This window comes from Anabrus simplex, chromosome 5 (assembly GCF_040414725.1).
Source record: "Anabrus simplex isolate iqAnaSimp1 chromosome 5, ASM4041472v1, whole genome shotgun sequence".
NCBI classification, from domain to species: Eukaryota; Metazoa; Arthropoda; class Insecta; order Orthoptera; family Tettigoniidae; genus Anabrus; species Anabrus simplex.
The window spans coordinates 391,290,068-391,314,787 of record NC_090269.1 but is presented as its reverse complement, the minus strand read 5'-3'; the positions used below and the strand labels follow the sequence as shown (position 1 = coordinate 391,314,787).

The following is a 24,720-nucleotide window of genomic DNA, read 5'->3' as shown; positions in this document are numbered from 1 at the left end:
GACAACATAAGAGTGGAAAAAGCAGAACCGAAAGAATATGAGTGAATTTAATACTGCATCTTGAACTATATACAATACTAGCTGATATACCCGTGCTTCGCTGCGGAATTCTACAATGTATACAGAATTCTAGGTTAAGTAGTGTACTTGTGAGCAAGACTGTATTAAATAGCACAGCACTTAAAATTACCCTAGAAACACGACAGGGAAATCGCCAAACGTCTTCTCATATGAAGATTGGATTAGGGAATTTTAATTGTAATGGTAGGCCCACTTGCCTACCATCAGTTACAATCAGGTTTGGGAATTTCATTATAATGACACACACTCACTCTCCACCTGCCTGTTTACATCCTCAGAAAGACTGTCTAGTGGTTTTCCCAACTAAAATGAACATATTATTATTTATAAATTTCATTTTCCGTATTGACAGACTCAAAGTATAGATAAGAAATGTGTATTGAATGGTGGAAAAACACATTTCTTATCTATACTTAAAATGAACATAGTCATTACAATGACGTCAGTAGGAATGGCGCAAGTAAAAGCAATGTATTCATTTGAAATACTCAATCAATGCAAAACCACACATTTTCTCACTTTTAATGAACAGTACTACGCTATAATATGCTTACAATATTGTGTTTTTATTCCACCTTTTCAATATTGTAAGCATATTATACCAAATTTCAATACAGGTCTATACATGAGATTAGTTACATTTAAAATAAATAGTACTACACTGCCGATCTAACAGTCTAAAGTTCCAGAGCTGGAAAGACCAGACCACAGACAGCCGTGAACACTCTTCGTAACATAAGTTACCCTCATTTTACTTCTGATCCAACGCTCAACACATTAGCTACATTCTACTGTCACATTGCCTTTTCGACCAGCTTGTCAACAAACCCATATTCTCAACAACGTTATAACATCATATCAAATGAGATTGTCTATAGAGGTCCAATATAAACATTGCACATCACTGCCTAAAGAGAATCATTTCTGCTGGAAGATTTGAAAACAACCTTTGTGCTCACATCTACCATAGCAGCAGAACAAGAATTACAAAGTTTAAGGGACCGCCACCTGGAAATCTGGCCAGAATTCTACAGCGCGGGTATGATGATCGATAGGACCTGTACTTCAGCAAACTTCGAGATGAGACACGTCCTAACGAGACTGTCTGTGCATGGTTTCCATCATCACCTCTGCAAAAACAAGGTGTACCACAATCCGATGAAGACTTGCATATGCCGAATGTGTGAAAAAACGTGTGATCGTTACCACATCAAACTGTGTACAAAGCGAACAAAAACCATAAGTGAATACGCAAAACTAAGTATTAATAGAAATAATATTTAAATTATTTCTTTTGTTGTACTACGCACATTTGTGCCCACCTCCAATAATAATATCAACCTTCAATGGCAACCTCGTACTTCTTCATCAAAGTGAACCACAACATTATACCATATGCTATTGACTTTTGACCCTTAACTTACGTAAACAAAAATTTTTTTACAGGTCACTTGACCATCCCCCTACTTTATTTTATTCAACATCATGTTTTAAAAATACGATTCCAATCGTCAATCACATTATTATCTAGTTCCAACCGCTAGTCAGTCAACATTATTTTACAGCAATTTTACCACTTGTGTACAACAAACTGTCGCTTTATTCATTTTCTCATTCTAATAGTCTCTCAATGTTACTATTGTAAATACTTTCACCAATTGTCAACTTCTCACCCATAGCATTGTTTTTAAAACCAACATTGTACTAGTCTTTTACCATATGTTAATTTTCTTTCAAGTCTCTTCAAGACTTTTCATAAATTGGTTTTATCTTATTTATATATAAATCAGGTGCCTGATTTTATTTCAAGGTTAAGCCCATGGCTGATAATGGCTATATGTAAGGCGAAACATGTAGGCCTACCATTTTAATTAACATGTCAATGTAATTTAACAAAGACAAGATTTATTGTATTGATTAGGTGGACAAATGAATAAATTATTGTTATTTCAATCAACACAAGAAACCGAGCAAAACTAATAATTGTAATTATACTGTTATTGTTATTAGATCCCACGAAGTACTTTTCTTTTGGAGATGCCAAACAGCTGGCATTTTGTCCTGCCGGGATTCTTTTACATGCCAGTAAATCTAACACGAAACTGGAGTATTTGAGCACTTTCAAATACCACCAGACTGAGCCAGGATCGAACCTGACAGGTTGGAGTTCGAAGGCCAGCGCCTCAACAGTCTGAGCCACTCAGCCAAGCACCAATAATTATTTTACACTGAGAAGATTTTCAAAATATTCCTTCGATCAGCCCAGTGATTCCCTGAGAACTACTGTGACTTCACCTGATTTAACGAAAACACTTATTGCCTTTTGACATAAATATGTTTTATAGCTGGGGGTCATTCAAAAATTTGTGTCATCTTCATTTCCCGTTTCCAGGTTCCTGGGTTGGGTTGTAAATCAAGAACCTCCACTGCTGCCTGTCTCTCCACCACTCTTCTCGTTTTTTAAGTACATCTTCTGGTTTTCCTCCCCTCTTCCCTATGCACTCCCCACTGAATCTGTCCACCTCTTTCGGGGTCTTCCTTGTGGTCTCTTTCCCGTTAACTTTTCTGAAATTTTTATTTTTTTATTTTTGCATTCTCTCTTCTCCCATTCTCATCATACGTCCATACCACTTTAGCTTTGTTGCTTCTATCCTGTCTTGAAATTTCAAGCTTCCTGTCCATTTCCTTATCTCTTCATTTCTAATTCTATCCTTTCTGGCCTTGCCCTTGATACCTCTTAGGAATTTCATCTCTGCTGCCTGTATTCTACTCTCCTCTCATTTTGCTGTAGTCCACGATCAGCTGCACAGGTTAGTACGAGTTCATAATCGGTTGAATATAATACTTTCTTACATTTCTTCGGGGCATCTTGGTTCCACAAAATACCCCTTACACTCTGGTAGAAGCTGTTTGCTTGTTGTATTCTTTTCCCAATTTCCTCAGTTATCTTTCCAACTTCTGTGATCACACTTCCCAAGTACTTGAAACTTTCAACCACTTCCAGAATTTTACCATTCAGTTTTATTTTTATCTCTTCCTTCCTTCTTGTCATCACTATTGTTCTACTCCAAATATTTGTGTAACGTGACAAAATGTGATGGAAGTGTAGGCAACCATTGCAACAGTGCAGGCAGTGATGTAAGGTATGGATGGATGGTCAGACAATGTTATCTAGCAACCGTGTAGACTGTCTTATGGCTGGTTGCCATCTGAAATTAGTAGCCATTTATGGATGGCCATGACCAGGAGACATATTTATGAGCACTTGATTTCTGCAAAAGGAAAAGTGGTTTCCTTTCTTTTCCCTCCCTATCTAAGATTCTTTATTACTGTCCATGAAGGTTTCCCTGCTGCTTGACCTACCTTTTTCTTGTTATTACCAAATTCTTCCCATAACTTCTTCTTGGATTCAACACTATTTATTTCGCTCTGTTTCTTTCTTCTACGCACAATTCCCTGTATGCATTAGCCCTTGTTTGGAGCCATGTCTGACACACCTTTTTACATTTACAAGCTCCTCCAATTCCATCATTCCAACAAGATGTTGGCTTTTTCCCATTTTTATACAGTTGTTCCCAGGCATTCCCTTGCTGTTTCTACTACAGCATCCCTATATGACACCCATCCTCTTTATATATCCTGAACCTGCAAACTTTATTGTTTGGAACTCTTCACTAATCACCTGCACACAGAATTCCCTTTTTCTACCCTACGCCTAGAGATACTTAGTTCACTACAGATCAGATAGTGGTCTGTATCACTGAAAAATCCCCAGAATATGATACAGGCCTAGTCTATCATGGATATGGTACCACTACCCTCCCATGTGTAGCAGTGAATAACCTTATGCTTGAAGAATGCATTTGTAACTGCTAATCCCATACTAGCACAGAAGTCTAATGAACGGCTCCCATTCCTATTAGCTTCCATATCTTCCCCACGTTTCCCATCACTGTCATATCCTTCGGTTCTATTTCCTACTCTTGCATTTAAATCATCCAGAAGCACTATCATATCCTTGCTGTTGAGCCCGACTACGATGTTGCTCAATGCTTCATACAACTTTTCAACTTCATCATCATATGCACCCTCACAAGGTGAATACACCAAGACAATTCTTGGCCTAATTCCTCCAATTGCTGTTTACCCATATTATTCGCACATTTACGTGCAATAGCGTTCGTGATGAACAGACCTATCACACACCCTGCCTTCCCCTTTTCAACACCTGTTAAGAACACTTGTCTCTTATGTATCTTCCTAGTTACCTACACTTACCCGAATATCCATCATTAACTCCTAACACATCCAGAAGCAATCACTTTGCTGACCTCAGCCAGTTCTACTTTCTTTCTACCAAAAGCCCCATTAATACTGATAGTTCCCGATCGAATTACATTTCGTTTGCTAAGTCATTTCCAAAGACTCTCTCGCCTGTCAAATGCAAGTGGGACTCCCTTACTCCCATAGATCCGAGGCTTGCTTAAATCATTCTCAGCGTGTTCGGTAAAAATTTGGTGAAGCAGGATGCTACCCTACTTACACATAGTCCCAGTGAGAATCCATCATCTATAGATACGTAAAATGGATTTGTATTCCACACAAATGGCAGTGCAAATTCGTTAAGAATACTTGGAATGTGTAAACATAACTTACTCATGATTACTAGCAATTTCGGAAATATATTGAAATTCATCAATTACCTTTCTCTGCCGTTTCAGAGTTTGGAGAACAGCTTTTATGAAATTCTGAATAGCATGACTGATGTTTTGAGATGGATGCTGAAACAGCAGCAATACAGCAGGCCAAGACAACTACGACAACCTTCATGATGAACTGCAGGCTGAAATCAGATGAAGAATCACTCAAACCTTTTCTATATTTGCGCTACACTTTCAAACGAACCCACAAAAAAAAAGTATTACTCACTAATAAATAGACCTTCGATCTGATCTATTACCGAGTTCAGTACAATAACTTCTCACCTACACTTTACAATAACGCTCGGCGACACTGAATAAGTACCAGCGATTCACATTATTCTCCTCTCAACTGCTTGCTGCGTCACTTATCTCCTTTCTCCCCTTCCTGCGCAACTGCGACTGAAGTTCGATTTGCGCTTCTGCGCATCCAGTAGGCGCATATACTGTACATGTCGAAATGCCGTGCGCTGTGTGTTCGATAACGATGGGTACTGTGAGTGTGCGATAGGGATTGTATGAGGAGCTAGTAATATATTGTGATAATAGCCTGAGCTTGAATGATTCGCCTTCTGCATCAGTGTGTGTAAAGGTGGATACAAGTTTCAAGCCGTGCTGCAGATAAACGATCTCGGTTTTTTTAATTTCAGTTCGATAGAATTTACATCTGTGCTTCAACTACAATGAAGGTCTCTTCTACAGTTGTTTTCTGTGTGCTTGTGGTGATATCCTCTGCAAGCAGTCAAGCACCAGAGAGCCTTAAGTGTAAGTATTATTCAATATCTCAACTACAACGACCCCTTTCAACTACATTTTTAGTGCCAATTGGTTTAATTTTGCATTTGGGGAAAAAACTGCCAGTGATCAGTCTGTCATCACTGATCTGTGTTTAGGGCTGTTGCCCTGGTGGCCGATGCCTTATAGGTTGCTCACATAACCTTTTTTTTAAGGGGACATTAACGGAAAAAAAAATTCTCCTTTTCGTGTAATTTTCTCTTGGAGGGTCTTATGCTCTGTGAGGAAAGCAATGGCAAACCACCTCGCTGTCATTGTGCCTAGTATGCCTCATTTTGGCTTTTACAATTTCTCTATAACCGGATAACCTTTGGTGGTGTTATTTAAGGATCCTACCAGCATCTGGGCTGATGACTTGACAGACAGACAGGCAGACTGTGCACCTGTATGAAATTTCAGACAATTTTAATTTTTTCATGTTTCAAGCATTTGAATCTGTACATTGATCACCTCAGCATATCAACTTAGTGTATTGATCTTTCACTTTCCTTTCTCACAAGCTAGATTTTTTTCAAATAGGCCTACAATATTCAGTGCTTTTTCTTTGGAACCAATTGCTCTATTAAATTTCTATAAAATAGGTGCAGTAAATAATTACTGGTATGTCAGAATTTAATGACAATTTTAAATCAAAACTTATTAATGGAGATCAAGGCAATCCAAAAATTAATTTATTCTGATTATTAAAGCAAACTATGACTATAAATATAGAGGCCCAGATCACTTTTAGTTGCTTTGAAAAAGTACATTGTTTTTAGTGAAGTGATAAAAATATTTAGCCTACAGAAGATTTTTAACAGTTAACTTAAACTTATTAGCATCATACTTAATATAAAACACACTATTTATATGCAGTATTTTAAAGGCCATGGTTTGCTGAAGCTAGGCCTATGTTACAATAATTGCTTGGATTGAATGGTAACTTAATTTCTTTTGACATTTTTGTAAATATTAAGCATTTCTAATATCTAGTTCATGCCCCCAAATTATTTAAAAGAAGTTGGAAATTTATCAAATATCTCACTTGGTTAGTTAATCCAATAATTCCTTTTCCAGTAAACAAATATTTGCCCCAATATGACATCTTGAATTCCAACTGGATGTTCATACTTTGATCTTTCCTACTTTTGAAGTCTATTGAAGATTATTTGTCTATAAATGTCATTCCACATTCCTTTAAAAGAAAAGTATGGTAACTTGCATAATTAGTCCACCTTAGTCAATATACAAATGTATCTTAAAGGAAACGTAAGAAAACATGGTGTGGGTTACTGAGTCACGTCGTAGTTCGTGAACCACGGGCAACAACTGAGTGGCCTAGTAAGTTGCCCTGAGAGTCGGGATACCAGTTGCTATGGAATGCAGTGGGCATCTCGGACATATTCTGAGTCTTGGCGCTCCTTTTCCTCGGATGGCTAGGACTGTAGAGGAAAGATCCTCACTTGGACTACGTGTAAGGAAGGGTAGCATCCTGCCTCAGAATTTTTATCGAGTATGCTCAGAACGTTTTAAGCAAGCCTCGGACCTATGGGAATAATGGGAGTCCCACTCCCATTTGACAGGCAAGGGATTCCTTGTAAACAACTTGGCGAACTAAATGGAATTCAATGGGGAGCTATAAACATTAATGGGGCTTATGGAAGAAAGAAAGTAGAACTGGCTGAGTCAGCAAAGAGGATGCATCTGAATGTGTTATGAGTTAATTATATTCGGGTAAGGGGTGATAATGAGGAAGAGAGAGATTATAAAGTGAACTTGACAGGTGTTAAAAAGGGAAGGGCAGAGTGGGGTAAGGCTGTTCATCAGGAATACTATTGCATGCAACATACTTTCTGTTAGGCACGTAAATGAGCGAATGTCGGTAGAATTATCTGTACTCACCATGCGAGGGTGCAGATGAGGATAAAGTTGACAAGTTTTATGAAGCATCGGAATAGAGAAGGCATATGACAGCAGTGTTCTCCCTACGACATTTTTAATGGGCGCACCGCCCTGCTGTTTTTACAGACCGCCCGGCTAACATAACCTACAGCTAGTCACACAATATTAATACATATTTCAGTCATTCGGTGTTCCAAATTAAAATGCAAATAGCTTTTTTTTTTTTTTTTTGCTATTTGCTTTACGTCGCACCGACACAGATAGGTCTTATGGCGACGATGGGACAGGAAAGGGATAGCAGTGAGAAAGAAGCGGCCGTGGCCTTAATTAAGGTACAGCCCGGTATTTGCCTGGTGTGAAAATTGGAAACCACGGAAAACCATCTTCAGGGCTGCCGACAGTGGGGTTCGAACCCACTATCTCCCAAATACTGGAAATGCAAATAGTATAAAATTGTTTATTCAAATTATAAACCTACGTTCTTGTCCGCATAATTATATCAGAATTCAAATGTTCATCTTGGATGAATGTTCAGCTTGATTATGACAGAGTGTTGTGTGCGAGCGGGGTCTGTATTAGCATCGAATCGCATGCGGGTACTCGATTCCCGCCGAGAGCACAAACCGAGTAGTAAGCCCCGGTGGTATACGATTGTGAATGAACAGTAGAACACTAGTCGTTCAAAATACTCCGTTATGATTTAATTTGAGATAACATTAAATTGCGTAGTTTAATTTTGGCATTGATATTAATAATTCCTTGAGAGAATTAAATCGAAATGTTATATTCACTTTGTACGCAGTATTCCCCGCCCGGCTACTTATTCCTGCAACCCAGCTGACGAAATTTTCTGGGGAGAACACTGGACAGAGTACCGAGGGAAAAGATGTTTGCCGTACTGGGGGATTGGGATTAAAGGTAGATCATTAAAATCAATCAAAGGCATTTATATCGACAATTGGGCTGCAGTGAGAATTGATGGTAGAATGAGTTCTTGGTTCAAGGTAATTCCAGGGGTTAGGCAAGGCTGTAATCTTTCACCTTTATTGCTCATAGTTTACATGGATCATTTGCTGAAAGGTATTAAGTGGCAGGGAGAGATTCAGTTAGGTGAAAATGGAATAAGCAGTCTGGCCTATGCTGACGGTTTGGCTTAATACTTTCACTGCAGTGTAGCGAGTACGGTGGCGTGACCCTCTGGACGCGAGCAGCAAGTAGCACACAGAGCCCGCTGTACGAGATACTTGTCTCATGCAGCTCGCGGCGTGTAAACAGGAAGAGGTTAAATATATTTTATTTTTAATGCGGAACTCCACCTTCTGAGAAAAGTATCCATTAGTCTCCTCGCACAGAAGAGTTATGATACTCGTGTTAAACAACAGCTGAAAGAAACTAAACTTTTCAGTCCAGAATTAACTGCATCGAAATTGTTTCTTTGGATTTAGGTTCTTCTTTTTCCAATTATGTTTCAGCTGAGTGGTTCAGGTGCCTGGTCTTCACCTTTAGTCTAATCGTTGACATAGGCTGACCTTTTAGACGATGAAGCTGTAATTGAAGTAGAAAATGTGCCTGAAGTAGGTGTGATTGAAGTCGATCTGTCACCAGAATGGGGTGATAAATCACTATCATAGTCATCTTCTTCAAAGTCACTGCCCAATACGAGGGCAAGAGCTTCCTCTGCAGTATATCTTTCCTCTGTCATCAGGCCTTTCACAATTTAAAAGCGATTGAAAGCTAAATTGAGAAGCACAAGCACGTGAACACTGGGGAGCAACTAGATGCGAAGTGAGTAGCGTACCAGACACATTGCTTTAGTCTTCGAACTGGTTACTCCTGTCATCTGGTGATCATAGGCGTAACTATAGACTCCCAAGTCAGCCATAAGAGACCTCCAAGGCCGAACTTCCCCTGCAGTCTATTTTAGTGAAACGGAAAACAGAAAGATGCGTGACTTCTACAGCAGTCGACCAGCTATGAGGCACAGCTCCAGCACGACTGGTAGAGCAGTCCACCGGATGCGCGGCACAGCTCCCTCCTGACTGCTAGAGCAGTCGACCAGGGTGAAAGGGTTAATGGCAGATTGTGCCGAAAGCCTATAGTCTAATATCTTGTAACTTTAAAATAAGTGCAAGGAGTATGGTATGAAAATTAGCCTTTCTAAACTAAATTTGTCAGTAGGTAAGAAATCCAAGAGAATTGAATGTCAAATTGGGTATACAAAGCTGAAACAGATAGATAATTTTGAAGTATTTAGGATTTTTGTTCTCCCAGGATAGTAGTATAGTGAGATTGATTTAAGGTACAGTAAAGCTAATGCAGTGACCTCACAGTTGCAATCAACAGTATTCTGTACGAAGGAAGTCAGCGTCTGGGCGAAATTATCTTTACATCAGTCTGCTGTATGGAAGTGAAAGCTGGGTGGACTCGGGATGTCTTATTCATAAGCTGGAAGTAACAGGCCTGAAAGTAGTGGGAATGCTTGCTGGTACAAACAGGTGGGCCGAACAATATCAGGAGGGTACTCTTAATGAGGAAATAAAGGCGAAGTTGGGAATGAACTCGATGGATGAAGCTGTACGCATATCTATGCCTAAACAGACTTCACTGGTGGAGTCATGTGAGGCAAATGGAAGAGGGTAGGTTATCTAGGAGAATAATGGACTCTTTTATGGAGAGTAAGAGGAGTAGAAGGAGACCAAGATGGTGGTTAGATGGTTTACCTGAACTTCCTACATGGCTGTTCTGTCAAAGGCAGGTACAATAGCTAGTCTACTGCATAAGCAAGTTTGAGGTGGTTGATGGAAACATTGAGGTCTTTACCGTGACGTTGAGTTTAAAATATGTGTTTTGCCTCTTCTCTTACAAATGGTTTGTAATGTGGAGGCTCAAGAGCCTTTTTCGTCCTGTCCTTCCTGAAGGATACACGAGAACTAGGAGAAAGGTATTTGTGATCTAATACTGGTGTTGACGAGTCTGTATTTTAAGAATCTTTAGCTGCTTCATGTCGTTCCCAAGTTATTTCACCTACTGTAGGTGTCCCGTTCCACTTGTGATTCTGTTAGTTGCTCAGAAAATTCTCCAAGGAGTCTTGATGCCATCTTCGCAGTTGGGTATTAAAAATTCTTGCAGGGCTGCTCGTAAACAGAGTAGAATTAATGGCAGCGGCTCTCTGTCTGAAATTATTTGTCTGTGCTTCGAATGAACAATCTGCTATGAAGTAGATGCGTGAATGTGCTTCGGAACTCTGTACACTGAGGTCAACAATATTTAAAAAAGACCTTAAGTTCAGAACTTTTCAACCAGTGTTCATAAACGAGTTATCGGATAGACTGGAATAAGCACGTTTTAGCATGCCGTGTTTTGTTAACTACATTCCCAAATGCAGTGAGCCGTGCCAAGGTTGTTATTTATTGCAGCTCACGTGCTAGAAATGTTGTGTAGGCCAAAGAGAATAGTCATTACAGATTTGAGTTGGGAAGGAACCCACCTCACGTAATGATATGGGCAGCGATGAGATCACATCTACTTGAAGGAACTGTGAATGGCACAAATTATTTACACATGTTACAAACATGGTTAAAACCCCGTATTGAGGAAAGGGGCCTCACAGAACTTATGTTTGCAGCAAGACGAAGCGCCTGCTAAACTACGCTCTTGCAGTGCTCAAATTTTTAAACAAACATTTCCCAGGACGGTGGATAGGTCGTGGCTCACTAGCAACACCAGTTCCCTTGAAATGGCCACCAAAATGTTCTTGACCTCACCACACCTGACAACTCAGTATGGGGAGTCATTAAGGCGCATGTATCTGCATGTCGTTATGCTACAAATAAAGAACTGCGCAATGCTTTTGAAGATGCATTTCGCTCTATAACACCGGACGTACTCAGAAATATGTCAAGTAGAACATGGAGAACTGTTTACAGCACGATGGGGAACATATATATTGGACACTTAATATGTAAGTAACATAACCTAAATAACATTTGATACTAAACAGTTACGGGGGCACGGAGACTTCTCGCCCACCTTATACATGTCCACCAGCACTCTCTACACACATGGGTGGTGAGGTATATAAGGAGAGCTGAAGTGCTGGATATAATAGAAAGTTGTAGAAACACCTAAAATAAGCATTACGAGGCCAGTGAAGAAGAAAAAGGTGACTAGGAGGAAGAGAAGAGGCCAATGAAGAATATCTGCATGATGGGATGATGCAAGATACCACTCACACTATCTTGCTCTTGTGGCTGGATAAGCAGGTTTTAAACAATTTTAAAACTGTTTGTGTGCATGCATGTTTTTTTATTGAGCACTGAGTCAGTGGTATCAAATTTATTTACAGTTAAGTGAATCTGAGCTCATAAAGGAAATTGCTGAACAAATGCATCGCGTACCCGTCAAGCCGATTCATACTTAGAATAACTTTTACATACGAAAATAACTCTCGTCATGGTAACAGCATGGTAACACATGCACGCTCCTTGCAAGGTCAAGAACTATGTGCGTGCCTCCTGTACTGTTCTTTTTTATAAGCTATAGGCATAAATTTCATTTTTGTTCTGTATTGAAGTGAAATTATAAGAAATAAATTGACATAAATATATCAAGTAAATGATATTACATCAGTCTTGGGACTAGTTCCAGCTATTTAGTGGCCATCTTCAACCAAATAAAAATTAAACAGATATTTAAAACATATGTATACCAAACAAAGGCAATGTTGCAGGAATAATTATAACATTAAACTACATATAACAACAAAAATTATGGTTATGATTTCTTTTAAGTTGACCGAGGACCTTGGGCAAAGAAGTTAATCTCTGATGTAGAATGATGTAGAACAAGCACTGACTTGCTGGAGGAAGCAGGCAGGCCATGTAAACAAAGGAGTGGATCCCTAGCAGAGTCCAGCGTTGCGTCCACTTGCTTGAACGAAACTCCTCGCTGTCCTGTTTTACCTTCCTTGATAGACTCTTGTTCTCTTCCGATTCAAACATTATTGAGTTTGCAAAGCCTGGGGAGCTTCTCATTTACATGCTCTTCCTTTTCATTGAGATGTCTAATTACTTCCTTTTTTCCCTTCTCATTTGTGTTAAAAGAGAGGATGACCGGGCGAGTTGGCCGTGCGCGTAGAGGCGCGCGGCTGTGAGCTTGCATCCGGGAGATAGTAGGTTCGAATCCCACTATCGGCAGCACTGAAGATGGTTTTCCGTGGTTTCCCATTTTCACACCAGGCAAATGCTGGGGCTGTACCTTAAGTAAGGCCACGGCCGCTTCCTTCCAACTCCTAGGCCTTTCCTATCCCATCGTCGCCATAAGACCTATCTGAGTCGGTGCGACGTAAAGCTCCTAGCAAAAAAAATAAAAGAGGATGGTTGCCTAGTTGTACTTCCTCTTAAAACCGTAATCCCCACCACAAGTTTATTTCTTCATTTATTGCAGTGACCTTATTTTCCTTCTAAATCATCCATGTATATAAATGGTCTTGTTCATTTCAGAGTTGGCATTGATGTTTAGAAATATTTGCAAAATTTATGCTTGGAGACTAATAGAGAAGTGGAAAGGAAATGAAAAGAGGGTAAGGTTTGGTTTCCAGCGAGCTGATTCTGTTCTTGTTCTTCTGTTGTAGGCTCTTCAGATGCAAGTATATTTTTGTCACATCAGCCAAATTGGATTACATTGCAAAAAACTTGTGAGGATGTGATGCGTCACCAGGTGAAGACTGAAATTGAAGCAGCACTTACCTACATGCGTATGGTGAGTAAGAAATGAGATCTGGGTGTATTTTCAATATGTCAATAAATTTTGTAGTAACATAAATTCAGATTCCATGTCACCCTAGCCTCTGCTGTCTGTAACCTGTAACATAGTTGGAAAGAGAGGCAAATTGGAAAATTGTGGAAGCTCAAGTATTCAAATTACCTCAGATAATGGCCATTCTGAGTACATGTAGCAGCACATTCCTAGAGGGAGATAAGCAAAAACGTCGGCTTGACGTGTTCCTTGTAAGGTCTGGAAAAGTATTCTTTCTAATTATATTGCACATTTGCAAAATTACGAACAGGTTTGATAGAAGGCATTTCAGGTTTAGGAAAGATTATTCCAGTGAGGCTCAGCTTGAAGGATTCCAGCAAGATTATAGCTGATATCTAGATTCAGAGAATCTGGACTGTATCGCTTTGACTTGTCATAGGCTTTTGTAGGGTAGAAATGGGAGACTAGTCATGAAAACAAGGGCTATTGGACAAGACCAAGAATGGTTGAATGGGTGGCTAAATTTCTAGACAACTTGAGAATTAGAGCATGTTAAGCCTTATCTGATCCTCTAAAGATTAATAGAATTCCACAACGCAGTATTGTTGGGCCTAAAAAAAACCCGAACCCCATGGCACTACGGCCCTTGAAGGGTCTTGGCGTACCAAGCGACCGCTGCTCAGCCCGAAGGCCTGCAGATTACGAGGTGTCGTGTGGTGAGCGCGACGAATACTCTCGGCCGTTATTCTTGCCTTTCTACACCGGGGCCGCTATCTCGTCATCAGATAGCTCCTCAATTCTAATCACGTAGGCTGAGTGGACCTCGAACCAGCCCTCAGGTCCAGGTAAAAATCCCTGACCTGGCCAGGAATCGAACACGGCGCCTCCAGATTGTTGGACCTATGTTTTATTATGTAAAACATGTAAGTAAATAACTGGAATCGGGGGTAAGGCCTTTTGCAGATGATGTTATGCTGTATAGAATAGTAAATAAGTACAGGATTGTGAGGGACTACAAAGAGACCTTGACAGTGTCGTGAGATGGACATGGGGCAATGGTATGATGGTTAACGGGATGAAGTGTCCGGTTGAAAGTTTCACCAAGAGAAAGAGTCCACTGTGTTAATTACCAGTTGAATAGGTACCTTGTGGGGATCTCTAAGAACCTGGGTGTTAATATGAGGAAAGATCTTCATTGGGGTTAAGTTAACGAGGTTGTAAATAGAGGTTACAGCTCTTCGTATGGTTGTGAAGGTATTTAGGCATTGTAGGATATGAAGGAGAGGGTGCAGAAGTCCCCAATTAGAGTATGGTTTCAGTGTATGGGATCCAGAAAAAGATTACTTGGTATGAGACCTGGAAAAGTTCCTAAGGAAAGCAGCTCAATTTGCTGTGGGTAATTTCCAACAAAAGAGTAGTGTTACAAAACTGTTGCAGATTTTGGTCTAAGAGGCATTGGGAGTAAGGGGACAATCTGCTTGATTAAGTGGTATGTACTGAACTGTCGGAGATGACTTGGAATTACATTAGTAGATAATTAAGCTGGTAGAACTTTTAAAGGGAGGAGAGATCATAATATGAAGATAAAGTTGAATTTCAGGAGGACAGGAATTAGAGAATGGAATAATTTATCAAGGAAAATATTTGATAAATTTCAAAGTTCTTTGAAATTATTTATGAAAAGACTAAGCAATTTATAGGAAATCTGCCATGTGAGTGACAGCCCTAAATACAGATTGATTGATTGATTGATTGATTAGCTGACGCCATGCTAGTGTGCTGTTCATGATGTAGGTGATTGATTGATGAGTGTCTTCATGACCAGCAATGGCTTCAAGTAATGTAAACAGAATAAAAATCTTGCTTGTCAGCATGTTGAGGAATATTCTGAAAGTACGAGGTGAATCAAATATAAACTGGAATTATTTTTTACAATTTTATTGAATCCACCAATAAATACACAGCAAGCACCTCATTTTTCTACATAGTCTCCCAAATTTGACAAATTTTTGCTGCCGAATTGGCAACTTTTTTATGCTGTCCTCAAAAAAGAGTGTGCAACCAGTTGTGCACGTACTTCTCTACTGCTGCATCATCATGAAATCACTTTCCTCTCAGTTCTTCCAGTGGTCCAAACAAGTGGTAGTCACAAGGTGACAAGTTAGGACTGTAAGGAGGATGTTCCAGAGGTGTCCAAAGCATTTCCTCCAGTTTTTTTATTTTTTGCTAGTTGCTTTACGTCGGACCGACACAGATAGGTCTTATGGCGACGAATTTCTTGTATTACAATGGCAGTAATAGACTGCATTCATTGTCCTTCGTTCGCGCATGAAATCCACAAGCAAAAAAAGTTGCACGCCCCTTTCCAGCAGAAAGGTGCGTTTTGGTCTTGAATAGGCCAGCTGCACCTCGTTCCTGCCATTCCATGCTTGTTTGTTTTGACTCCAGGGTGTAATGATGAACCTAAGTTTCATCAGAAGTCACAATGTGACTCAAAAAAAAAAATCATATCCTTCCTTGTAGCGATTCAGATGCCTCAAACGAACATCCTAGCGGAATTTTTTTTGTTCCTGGGTGAGGAGACGAGGAACTCACAAGCCAAACAATTTCCAAAGGTCGAATTCATCATTGATGTCTTGAATACTTCCAAAGCTTATTCCTACGAGTGAAGCAACGTCAGAAATGTTTATGCACCGATCTTCTTTAATATGGTCACGTACAGCACAAATGTTGTCTGCATTGATGCTTGTCCACGGTCATATTTGGTGGGGCTAGTTTTCCTCTTCTTCCCTACCTGCCAAAAATTGTTTGTGCCATTCATATACGTGGGTCTTTGAAAGATTTGCATCCCCAAACTGTGCACGGACCAAGCTCGATAGCTGCAGTCGCTTAAGTGCGGCCAGTATCCAGTATTCGGGAGATAGTAGGTTCGAACCCCACTGTCGGCAGCCCTGAAAATGGTTTTCCGTGGTTTCCCATTTTCACACCAGGCAAATGCTGGGGCTGTACCTTGATTAAGGCCACGGTCGCTTCCTTCCCACTCCTAGCCCTTCCCTGTCCTATCGTTGCCATAAGACCTATCTGTGTCGGTGCGACGTAAAGCCATTAGCAAAAAAAAAAAAAAACTGCACGGAGCCTTCTCAAAATTTTCAAAGCTTTGGTGCCTTCTTTTGCCAGAAACTTAATGATACGCTGCGCACTGGACGTGTGTACTTCATGCTCACTCATGGTGTACTGAAGCGAGAGGTGGCTCTGTGGTGATGCATCAGGACCCCTACTCCAGGCATCCCCACCAACATCCTCTCAAAGCCCCACCCATTTCCATTCGCTACCAGAGTCTCTAATTTTGAATTCCTGTTTATATTTGATGCACCTAGTATATAAACTGTATTTGTGGAATGGACGCACCCCTTTAAATGTCTGGGGGGACGGTGGGGCGCGACTGAAATCTTAAACTTGGTGGTTTGCTGTATGCCATAAAACTAGTAAATTGAGATTAATGGCTTAAGACCTGGTTGTGGTGACCATACAATACATCTTCTGCGATTAATTCCATAGATCGTATGTAATGAGGATGAGAGTGTACAGTAATTTTAGTGTGTGTAAAATTTATTGGTAGTGCTGAGAAATGGACTGAATAGTCATGTTCAAACTTTTTAGGCGCTGGCCTTCTGACCCCAACTAAGCAAGTTCGGTCCTGGCTCAGTCTGGTGGTATTTGAAGGTGCTCAGATACCTCAATCTCATGTCTGTATATTTACTGGCACGGAAAAGAACTCCTGTGGGACAAAATTTTGGCGCCTCAGTGTCTCCGAAATCCAAGAAAGTAGTTAGTGGGATGTAAAGCCAATAACATTTATTAGTCTTTAAACAACAGTGCTTGAAAATTCTAATCACGATTGGTCCTTTTTAACATGCTCAAAGTACACACGACAGCTTTTTTTCCCCCATTGTTGGAACCCCTGCAGTAATTGGTTGTGTTGGTGAAGTCTTCTTATAAAGGATAGAAGTAAGTTGAAATATTGAAATTACACAGCAGGTTTTGACATAATAGCAATCAAATATTGGTGATATTTTGTTTTACCTATAATTACTGCTGTACTTGGTTTCCATTTTTTAAATTATGGTATGCAATATGCTGTTTCGTTACATAAGTTAACACCTGATGTTAGTTTATCAGTCGATCATAGACTAGTGTGTAGCGAGACCATTTATACATTGTTTGTAGTCTCTACTGGTTTGATATATTGCTAAAGATGCTGTTGATTATTTCACATTGGAAATGACCCTGATTTTTAAAATAGAAATTGGGGAAAATGGTACATCCATAACGTGAATAAATATAGTATGTTGCGAGCAGAGTTGGTAACATTTGTTACATTAATCACACTGAAATTGTTCTGTAGTGTATTGTATTCTGAATCAAATATTGGTGATATGGTGTTAAACTGATAGGCCTACATAAAATCCAATGCAAAACTTAACCAAATTGGAATTAGATTTAATTCCATACGTAGTTAAAGTTGCTGAATGAAATGATGCTAAGTGATATTGGCTCTGATGTGTGGATTTTTTTACTTTGTCCTTCTCATACAATTTAGAGTAGCCTGTAAACCACTCCTCATTATCACAAACAGTGCTGAATTAGCAAAGCCTGAAAAATTAAGGGTTTGAATTTCCAAAGAAATAAATTTTAGATTTGATCATCTAAACCAGATATACCACTTCATGATATAGATGTTGATTCCCATAGGGAATCTGGAAAATGTATACCGGTATTGGTATACCACTTCATGCCGACATATCACTTACTATAAGCCTGAAGCTTGTAAGTTATTTGAAAATGTGTAGTAATCTCTAACTAGGTATGTTTATTAACTTGTTTGTTTGTTTGTTTTGTTTTCCTTGCTTGATTAATTTATTGTCTTTCAGGGTGCCCACTTCTCTAAAGATACCGTAAACAGGCCTGGTTTTGCAAAGATGTTTTTTGAGAGTGCCAATGAAGAGCGTGAGCATGCTTTCAAAATTATCAAATATCTTCTGATGAGAGGAAAAAATGTTGCCGATGTTAGTAACGACCTCAAATCATTGGTATGTATTTTATTTATGCCCACTTCATCCTGTGACTTTTTGTTAATAGGCTGATTCCAGAGAATAGTCCACCCAAGTAGGGAAAAAGTAAAGTTGAAAATAAAACTGAACAACATGTTTTTATGATAGATAAAACATGAAATTTTATTAATTTTATGGTATGTATTCATTTGATGTCTTTCAGTTTTTAATTGTGTGGTTAATTGATCCATCTAAGTGCAGTCTAAATTCATTTGATATTTCTCAATTGTTTTAGGAATTACTGTTTATTATGATGAAAAGGTATCAAAATTATTATGGTAAATGTTAATTCTAATGCTCTTTCTCTTCGTAGTAAAGTACCTATTTGGGTTATTAACAGTTTATATAAGCTGTAATAAGGTGACGAATTTATTGCTGCAGGCCATGTAAACATGCGACGAAAAACGCATAAAAGTTTCTGTGGACAAAAAGTGTATGGCTGAATTTGAATAAAATTTAGTATGCAAAGCCAATACTGCACACCCTTTCAAGCTGCTATATCATTCGTTCAATATTTTGAATGATTTCATACAAAGCTGATGGTAAAATGCGTTGCGTGTTTACGACGTTCTCGCGAGCACGTTCCCTGTTGCATGGAGCCTCGTGTACAGGAATGCATTATGTGACACAACACGCTGCCCACAGGATTCAGTTTTGCATCACACTCACTTGTAAAGGACGTATTTCAACTGAGGTGATTTGTAATAGTGCCGCTTACTCTTAAGCAACGTTGTAAACTGTATCACGAGAAGAAAAATTAGGATTTTAAAAGAAAGGAGAGACAACGGCATTCAAGGAGGAGGAAGATGACAGTTGCCCAGTTACACGTACGCCACCAACAGGTACAAGAATCTGTGAAGAAACTCGGAGCTCACAAGAAACTTCATTGCTTATGAACAGTTACTTCTTGTACTACACGATCAACATAGATTACAGAGCAGAGTACGCCAACGTCTGCTTATAAATGCAAACAAATATTGGGGAAAGCTGTAAAGCGTTTGGAGTAGGCTTTACCAGTAAGTCCGCGGAAGAAACGGGAAGTTGTTTCTGCGCTGAATGTCAATTTTTGTTCAAGTTCATCTACCTCCGGCAAGCACAGGAAGTCTTCACTTCCAAATCAAGAAATTGAATTTCTCAATCGAGATATCAGTTGGCCATCTCCTCGAGCAAAAGATATTATCGCTATAAAGGATAGTTCTGGGGGAAAATTAAACAAGCGATTCATGTGAGTCACTGCATCACAATGCAGGAAACTTTCCAAGTATTATGTTTGTACCATAACTGAAAGTGATGGTGATGTTTATTTTGTAACCAATTTTCACAAGTGCAACGATGGAGCTAAACTGTTTTGTGAACCACTGACGAAAGAAGAGCGCTTAATGAAAGTGAAATCAAAAGAAATTTACCGTTGCCTCATTTTACTCGTGGGAAATGGTATTTTGATGAGTCCATACCAGAAGCATAATGAACAAAGTCATTTTTTATTTTATATTTTTTCTGATCAAGCTTTCATTCAAACTGTAGGCTACTTAAGCGTTGAATGTTCGGTTATTTTTAAATATTTTAGTTCATTTTACATTCACTGTTATTAGTGGTAAATCAACGTGTGACAATTCATAAAAACACTTTATTAAGTAGGCCACATGTCAGTACTAGTAGTATTATGATTGGGAGAGAAGCAGCTTGTAGTTTTACTGATAATCTCACTATCATAAGCACAATGATACATTTCATCGCAGGCAGCAAAATCAACTGGACGTAACTGCTTTATTTTGCCCCAAAGAGTTTAAATCAGAAATAAAACGGTATATTTCCATTCTGAGAGTTTTTCCCTCTGTATAGATTATGAATACCTATGCATTGATTTGTTCTATATTTATTTGTTTCATATTGATGCACTTTTATTATTTAACAGTTTAAATAAATACAGCTTGATCCAGGGGTTCTCTCCAGAATTCTTGACCTCTCGTTGTATTGTATTACTACATAGAATACATTTATATCCATTGGTGACAACTAGTGTCTTCATTTGTCATAAAAATTAAACCTGTGCTTCGTAAACTTGTGAATAACTGTTAAAATGAACGGTCATATTTTCTAAAGATAGGAAGATGGAAGAATTAAGCTAACCAAATACACCTTTCTAGAATAGTATTATCATCGTGAGAAATGCTTATACAGGACAGCTACAGATCCTTAAGTTATAGGCCTGGTTTCCTCAAGGAGAGTCGATTAAATATTGTATACCATAACCCTGGGTTTGTTTCTAACACATTCTTGTTAGTCACACATTTCATCCAGCTATTTTGTCTATGAGGATTAACTAACACCATATTAATCCTCGCTGGAAGCAGCTACCGTACCCATCAAGGAGGCTGTGATTGAACACTAGAGGTTATGAACACACTTCTCTTGCGCTATTCTTTTGCTTTATTTTTGTACGATGTTTTATTTTCTTCTGCAGTTCCGTGGTAGTCTGAATTCACTCTTTCATAATAGACCTGATCAAAAAAAATGGAAGAGATTGTAAAGAGAAACTGGGGCACAAGCTTTTGTGCTTTAGAAAAAGCATTACTTACTGAATATCAAAGCTTATAGAATGCAAGAAGATTGATGTGAGATTAAGAGGAAAAGACACACATGAGGAAATTTCAGGGAAATATAATAACATTGCCCATGTGACGGTGCAAACTAGCAAGCAACTTAAACAGTTCTACAAAAATATTAATGCTATAGCTGCAGACTCTTTCAGAGACGATTTTGCGGACCATAGCTTTTGGATACCCCAGTCGTCTCCAGCAATTATATGAAACTACCCTATAGCTTGAAATCTTAATGAATGCTATCAATGCCTGTAGTATAGAAGAGAGGCTTGTTTCTGTCTGTTGTGTATTCTAACCTCTCGCGAATTTCATCGATGGCATTCCTTAGTTTTACAATAATATAAACATTTATTATTGTAAAGATTAACAGTCAATACAGAATGGCATTCCTGAAGATGTTTCTTTTCCAAAATTTTCCTCAAATAGGTTGTGAAAATAGTTCCTCCTTGTAGGCCTATTACTGTTATGAAATCTAAATAGAGCAACTTTACATCCAGCACGTGATTTACAGTGGCTGTTTTGTTGTTATCCTGAAGTTAATTGTCTAACCCATCTGAAAGCAGGGGTTAACTAAACTCCAACTTAACCTGGAGTGAAAACCAATCCTCTTCGATGAAACAGAATGAACAGTCAAATTCAGAGTTAAAACTGTAACTCGGGGTTAAGGTTTAATCCATGCTGGTGAAACCGGGCTTAACCCTTTGGCACTCAGGCTATATGCAGGTGTTTGCTCGGAGACACTCAGACCAATTTTTGTGATTTTCCAAAGCAAATTACAAAAATTCAACACATAAAGAGTTTAACACACATTAAAATGAAATTAATCACACTAATACAGGAAACTATGAGCATTTCAGAAATGAATATACATTGGACGTATTGTTATTGGTTAAGCCCAAAAATTTTATTAATATCGAAAATAAATTTTTAAAAATAAATTGTTTTCAATGACAGAAAAATTATACATTTTCGCGTCTTCCTTCTTTACTCTTAGACGTGGATGAAAGAACATTTAATTCTGAATAATTTGATATCAATATGATGTGTGTGCTGCAATTCACTCATGAAACATTGCACAAAGTTATTCAGTGTACATGTAACGGTCATCGATGTCAGGGCCTCGCGGTCCGATGCACGGTGAGCAGTTACGACCGTATCACTTCCTACATAACGGGAATCACTTTCGGCAAAAGGAGGTCATTATTACTGTCTAAATAATCTGAAAATTCATGGATATCGGCCTCATTCGGCCTTGAATATGGCCTAGCCATTACTATGAAAAGATGACGCAAGCACGTGCAACAACGGAGTTATGAAAAGGAGTAAAATTGTAGTTTACGAAGTGCATCGAACACAGGATATACCAAAGAAACGAAATAAACTATAAATAAAACTCATAGCAAGATCTTGTTGTATTCATAAGCCAATCAAAACAGATCCACGCAATAACAACTTCAAATAACCACAACATAAACATTCACGGTCAACAGATTTCATTTGTCGAAAATAAAAATATTTTGTAGGGCTGGTGGATATATCTGTTAAGTTAAACGCAAATTCAATGCTTTAATGTACAGTCACGATCAACTGTTACGATTTAACAGCTACGCAAATGACCAAAATCCGTAAATAAGACAGAGCCGATGTATCGGCGCCGTGAGCGTTTTTGCCATAACCTCTCGCGCCGATAGATCGGCGCGCTGAGTGCGAAAGGGTTAAGAGAGAAAAATAGGATTTTGTTATTTTTATGCAGAACAAAAATTGATTTAGTGCCTTTAACAATGACTGATTCACTTTGTATTATTCCTTGTCTATTGTATGCATTTCAAGATTACTTGGTAAGGATTACTTTCTTTATCTTCTAGTTTCCATTAAATAAAAAGACTGTGTGGTTTGATGGATTGGAGGCCCTGAATGAAGCTCTTGTGCTTGAAACAACTGTGACTGAAGCTATTGATAATATTATTCAGTTGTGTGAGAAATCCTGTCCTAAGAAAGCAGGATGTCAAGATCCAAAGAATGATTATCACGTATGTATTAACAATGTATAAATTGTCAAAATACATGAGAATTTAACAGGTTGTGTGAGAAAGTACTGTAATAATTCTATGCAAAATAGTTCATAGCTTTGGATTCTATTACTATGGGTAAATATTGGACTAAGTTTATATGAATTATATTTTGTTGGAAATTTAACTCTTCTGCTGAAATGAACAAGTGATAATAAAGAGGGGGGGGGGGGGAATAAGTACAAAAATAAGTAACTGTAAATTATATTGGTTTTATACCCTAGAAACAATGCAGAAAGGTAGGGTAAAATGTGTCGAGATTAATGGTATTAAACAACTTAGCTTGCTCAAAACAATACTTTGCTATTTTCAGATTTTCCTTTTATTACTTTCAGAAAGGGCATAAATCAGCTTGAAGTTTTTACAACCTTATAATAGGAGATACAAATCTAAAAATATTATACATTGTGTTTTTCAGGCATTGTATTTCTGTAAAATATATTAATTTTAACATACAAAAGAGAAAATTATCTGATCATTTTTCCAAAAGTTGCTTCATTGACTTATATCCTTTCAAAATCATTGATTTGTTTATACAAAAACTTGCTTTAAAGGCTGGATGGCCTCTACATTGTAAAAAATAGAGTATTCCTTAATATTATGATTTTTCTTTTACAGTTGGTGGATTATCTTACTGGAGAGTTCTTAGAGGAGCAATTTAAAGGCCAACGTGATCTTGCTGGTAAAGTGGTTACTTTGGAAAAGATGACTTCTGCCTTTGGAGGCCTGGGAGAGTACCTCTTTGACAAGAAGCTGCTCAATGAGGAAATACCAGTGCTCTCTTAGTGTATTTGCACATGTCGTTGTGCTTCATCCCCGATAGCTTTAGATTCCATAACTACGGACGTTGAGAATAAATATTGGACTATATGAATTATATTTTGTTGAAAATTTAACTCTTCTGCTGAGATGAACAAGGTGATAATAAGAGGGAATAAGTACAAGACTTTTAGTCTAGATGTGTATTTTACAAGTTTAAAAATGTAATAAGTGTATTAAATGTAATAAAGACTAATTTAAGCTTGTCAATGAGACTTTTGCTAATTTTACTGCTTGAATTTTAGTATTCCAGTGATCAGCTGTTATTCATGTGCTGGAGGTTATCCACTATAAATTCAAGCAGTTGTGGTCCTGTTCCTATCCATAGCCCATCTAAAGTGCCATGTGCATAATTTTTGGCTGTAAGCCTATAATTTAAAGTTGAAAACTTCATAATATATCCGTATTGAACTGAGAATCACAATGTTAAAAAGAGAGAGGTTCCACCTGATCATTGTATTGAATATGTGGAACCTCTCTTTTTAACATTGTAGGTCTATAATCCTAAATATTTTAATCTTGGATGCTAATTTCGGATAATAATGCTTGTATCGCCAAGTCAAATATTTGTGTTGAAATTTAATTTTGTATCAATCTTTTGTCTTGTACCTTTTTTTTTTACAAATAAAAGGTATATTTCATTTGTAAAGTAATAACCGTCAATACTGAAAGAGATTCATAACTTGCTTGTTACTTATCATGAACATTCTAGACAAGGTAACAGCATAGCCGAAAATCTACGAAATGCTTGAAATACATTCCTAAGAATAGGAACAAAGTTAATTCATTTGATGATTGTACAAGTTTATAATTTTATTTGGGGGCCACTTCAGTTGCACCGTGACTCACCTGCTCACACTCCAGTCCCATCATCAGGCCGCTTCTCCATATCTTTGTACTCAGC

The 24,720-nt window shown here is 38.3% G+C and overlaps 2 protein-coding genes across 4 annotated transcripts in view; one reads left to right on the top strand and one right to left on the bottom strand.

Annotated features, from left to right (window-relative positions):
• The window catches only part of Fer2LCH (Ferritin 2 light chain homologue), a 31,241-nt gene extending 26,041 nt beyond the window's left edge, over nucleotides 1-5,200 (bottom strand). The window contains exons 1-2 of one of the 3 annotated variants that reach the window (XM_067147749.2): nucleotides 5,067-5,200; nucleotides 4,785-4,924 (exon numbers count right to left, since the gene is read on the bottom strand). In XM_067147749.2, the coding sequence (XP_067003850.1) occupies nucleotides 4,785-4,911 (127 nt within the window). In that variant the 5' untranslated portion in view covers nucleotides 4,912-4,924; nucleotides 5,067-5,200. Of the gene's footprint in view, nucleotides 1-4,784; nucleotides 4,925-5,010 lie in introns of all 3 variants that reach the window. The other 2 variants (XM_067147750.2, XM_067147748.2) reach the window with 2 other exon arrangements.
• A 99-nt stretch (nucleotides 5,201-5,299) lies between these two features.
• On the top strand, nucleotides 5,300-24,026 carry LOC136874167 (ferritin heavy chain). Its single transcript, XM_067147747.2, has 5 exons — nucleotides 5,300-5,546; nucleotides 13,090-13,217; nucleotides 18,146-18,304; nucleotides 22,794-22,958; nucleotides 23,616-24,026. The coding sequence occupies exons 1-5, from the start codon at nucleotides 5,465-5,467 to the stop codon at nucleotides 23,781-23,783; spliced, it is 702 nt and encodes a 233-aa protein (XP_067003848.1). The 5' UTR covers nucleotides 5,300-5,464; the 3' UTR covers nucleotides 23,784-24,026.
• The last annotated feature ends 694 nt before the right edge of the window (nucleotides 24,027-24,720 follow it).

Coding starts and splice junctions, on each gene's coding strand:
- LOC136874167 (XM_067147747.2), top strand. CDS start 5,465: ATGAAGGTCTCTTCTACAGTTGTTTTCTGTGTGCTTGTGGTGATATCC. Junction 5,547..13,089: donor AGCACCAGAGAGCCTTAAGT/GTAAGTATTATT, acceptor CTTCTGTTGTAG/GCTCTTCAGATGCAAGTATA. Junction 18,305..22,793: donor GTAACGACCTCAAATCATTG/GTATGTATTTTA, acceptor TTTATCTTCTAG/TTTCCATTAAATAAAAAGAC.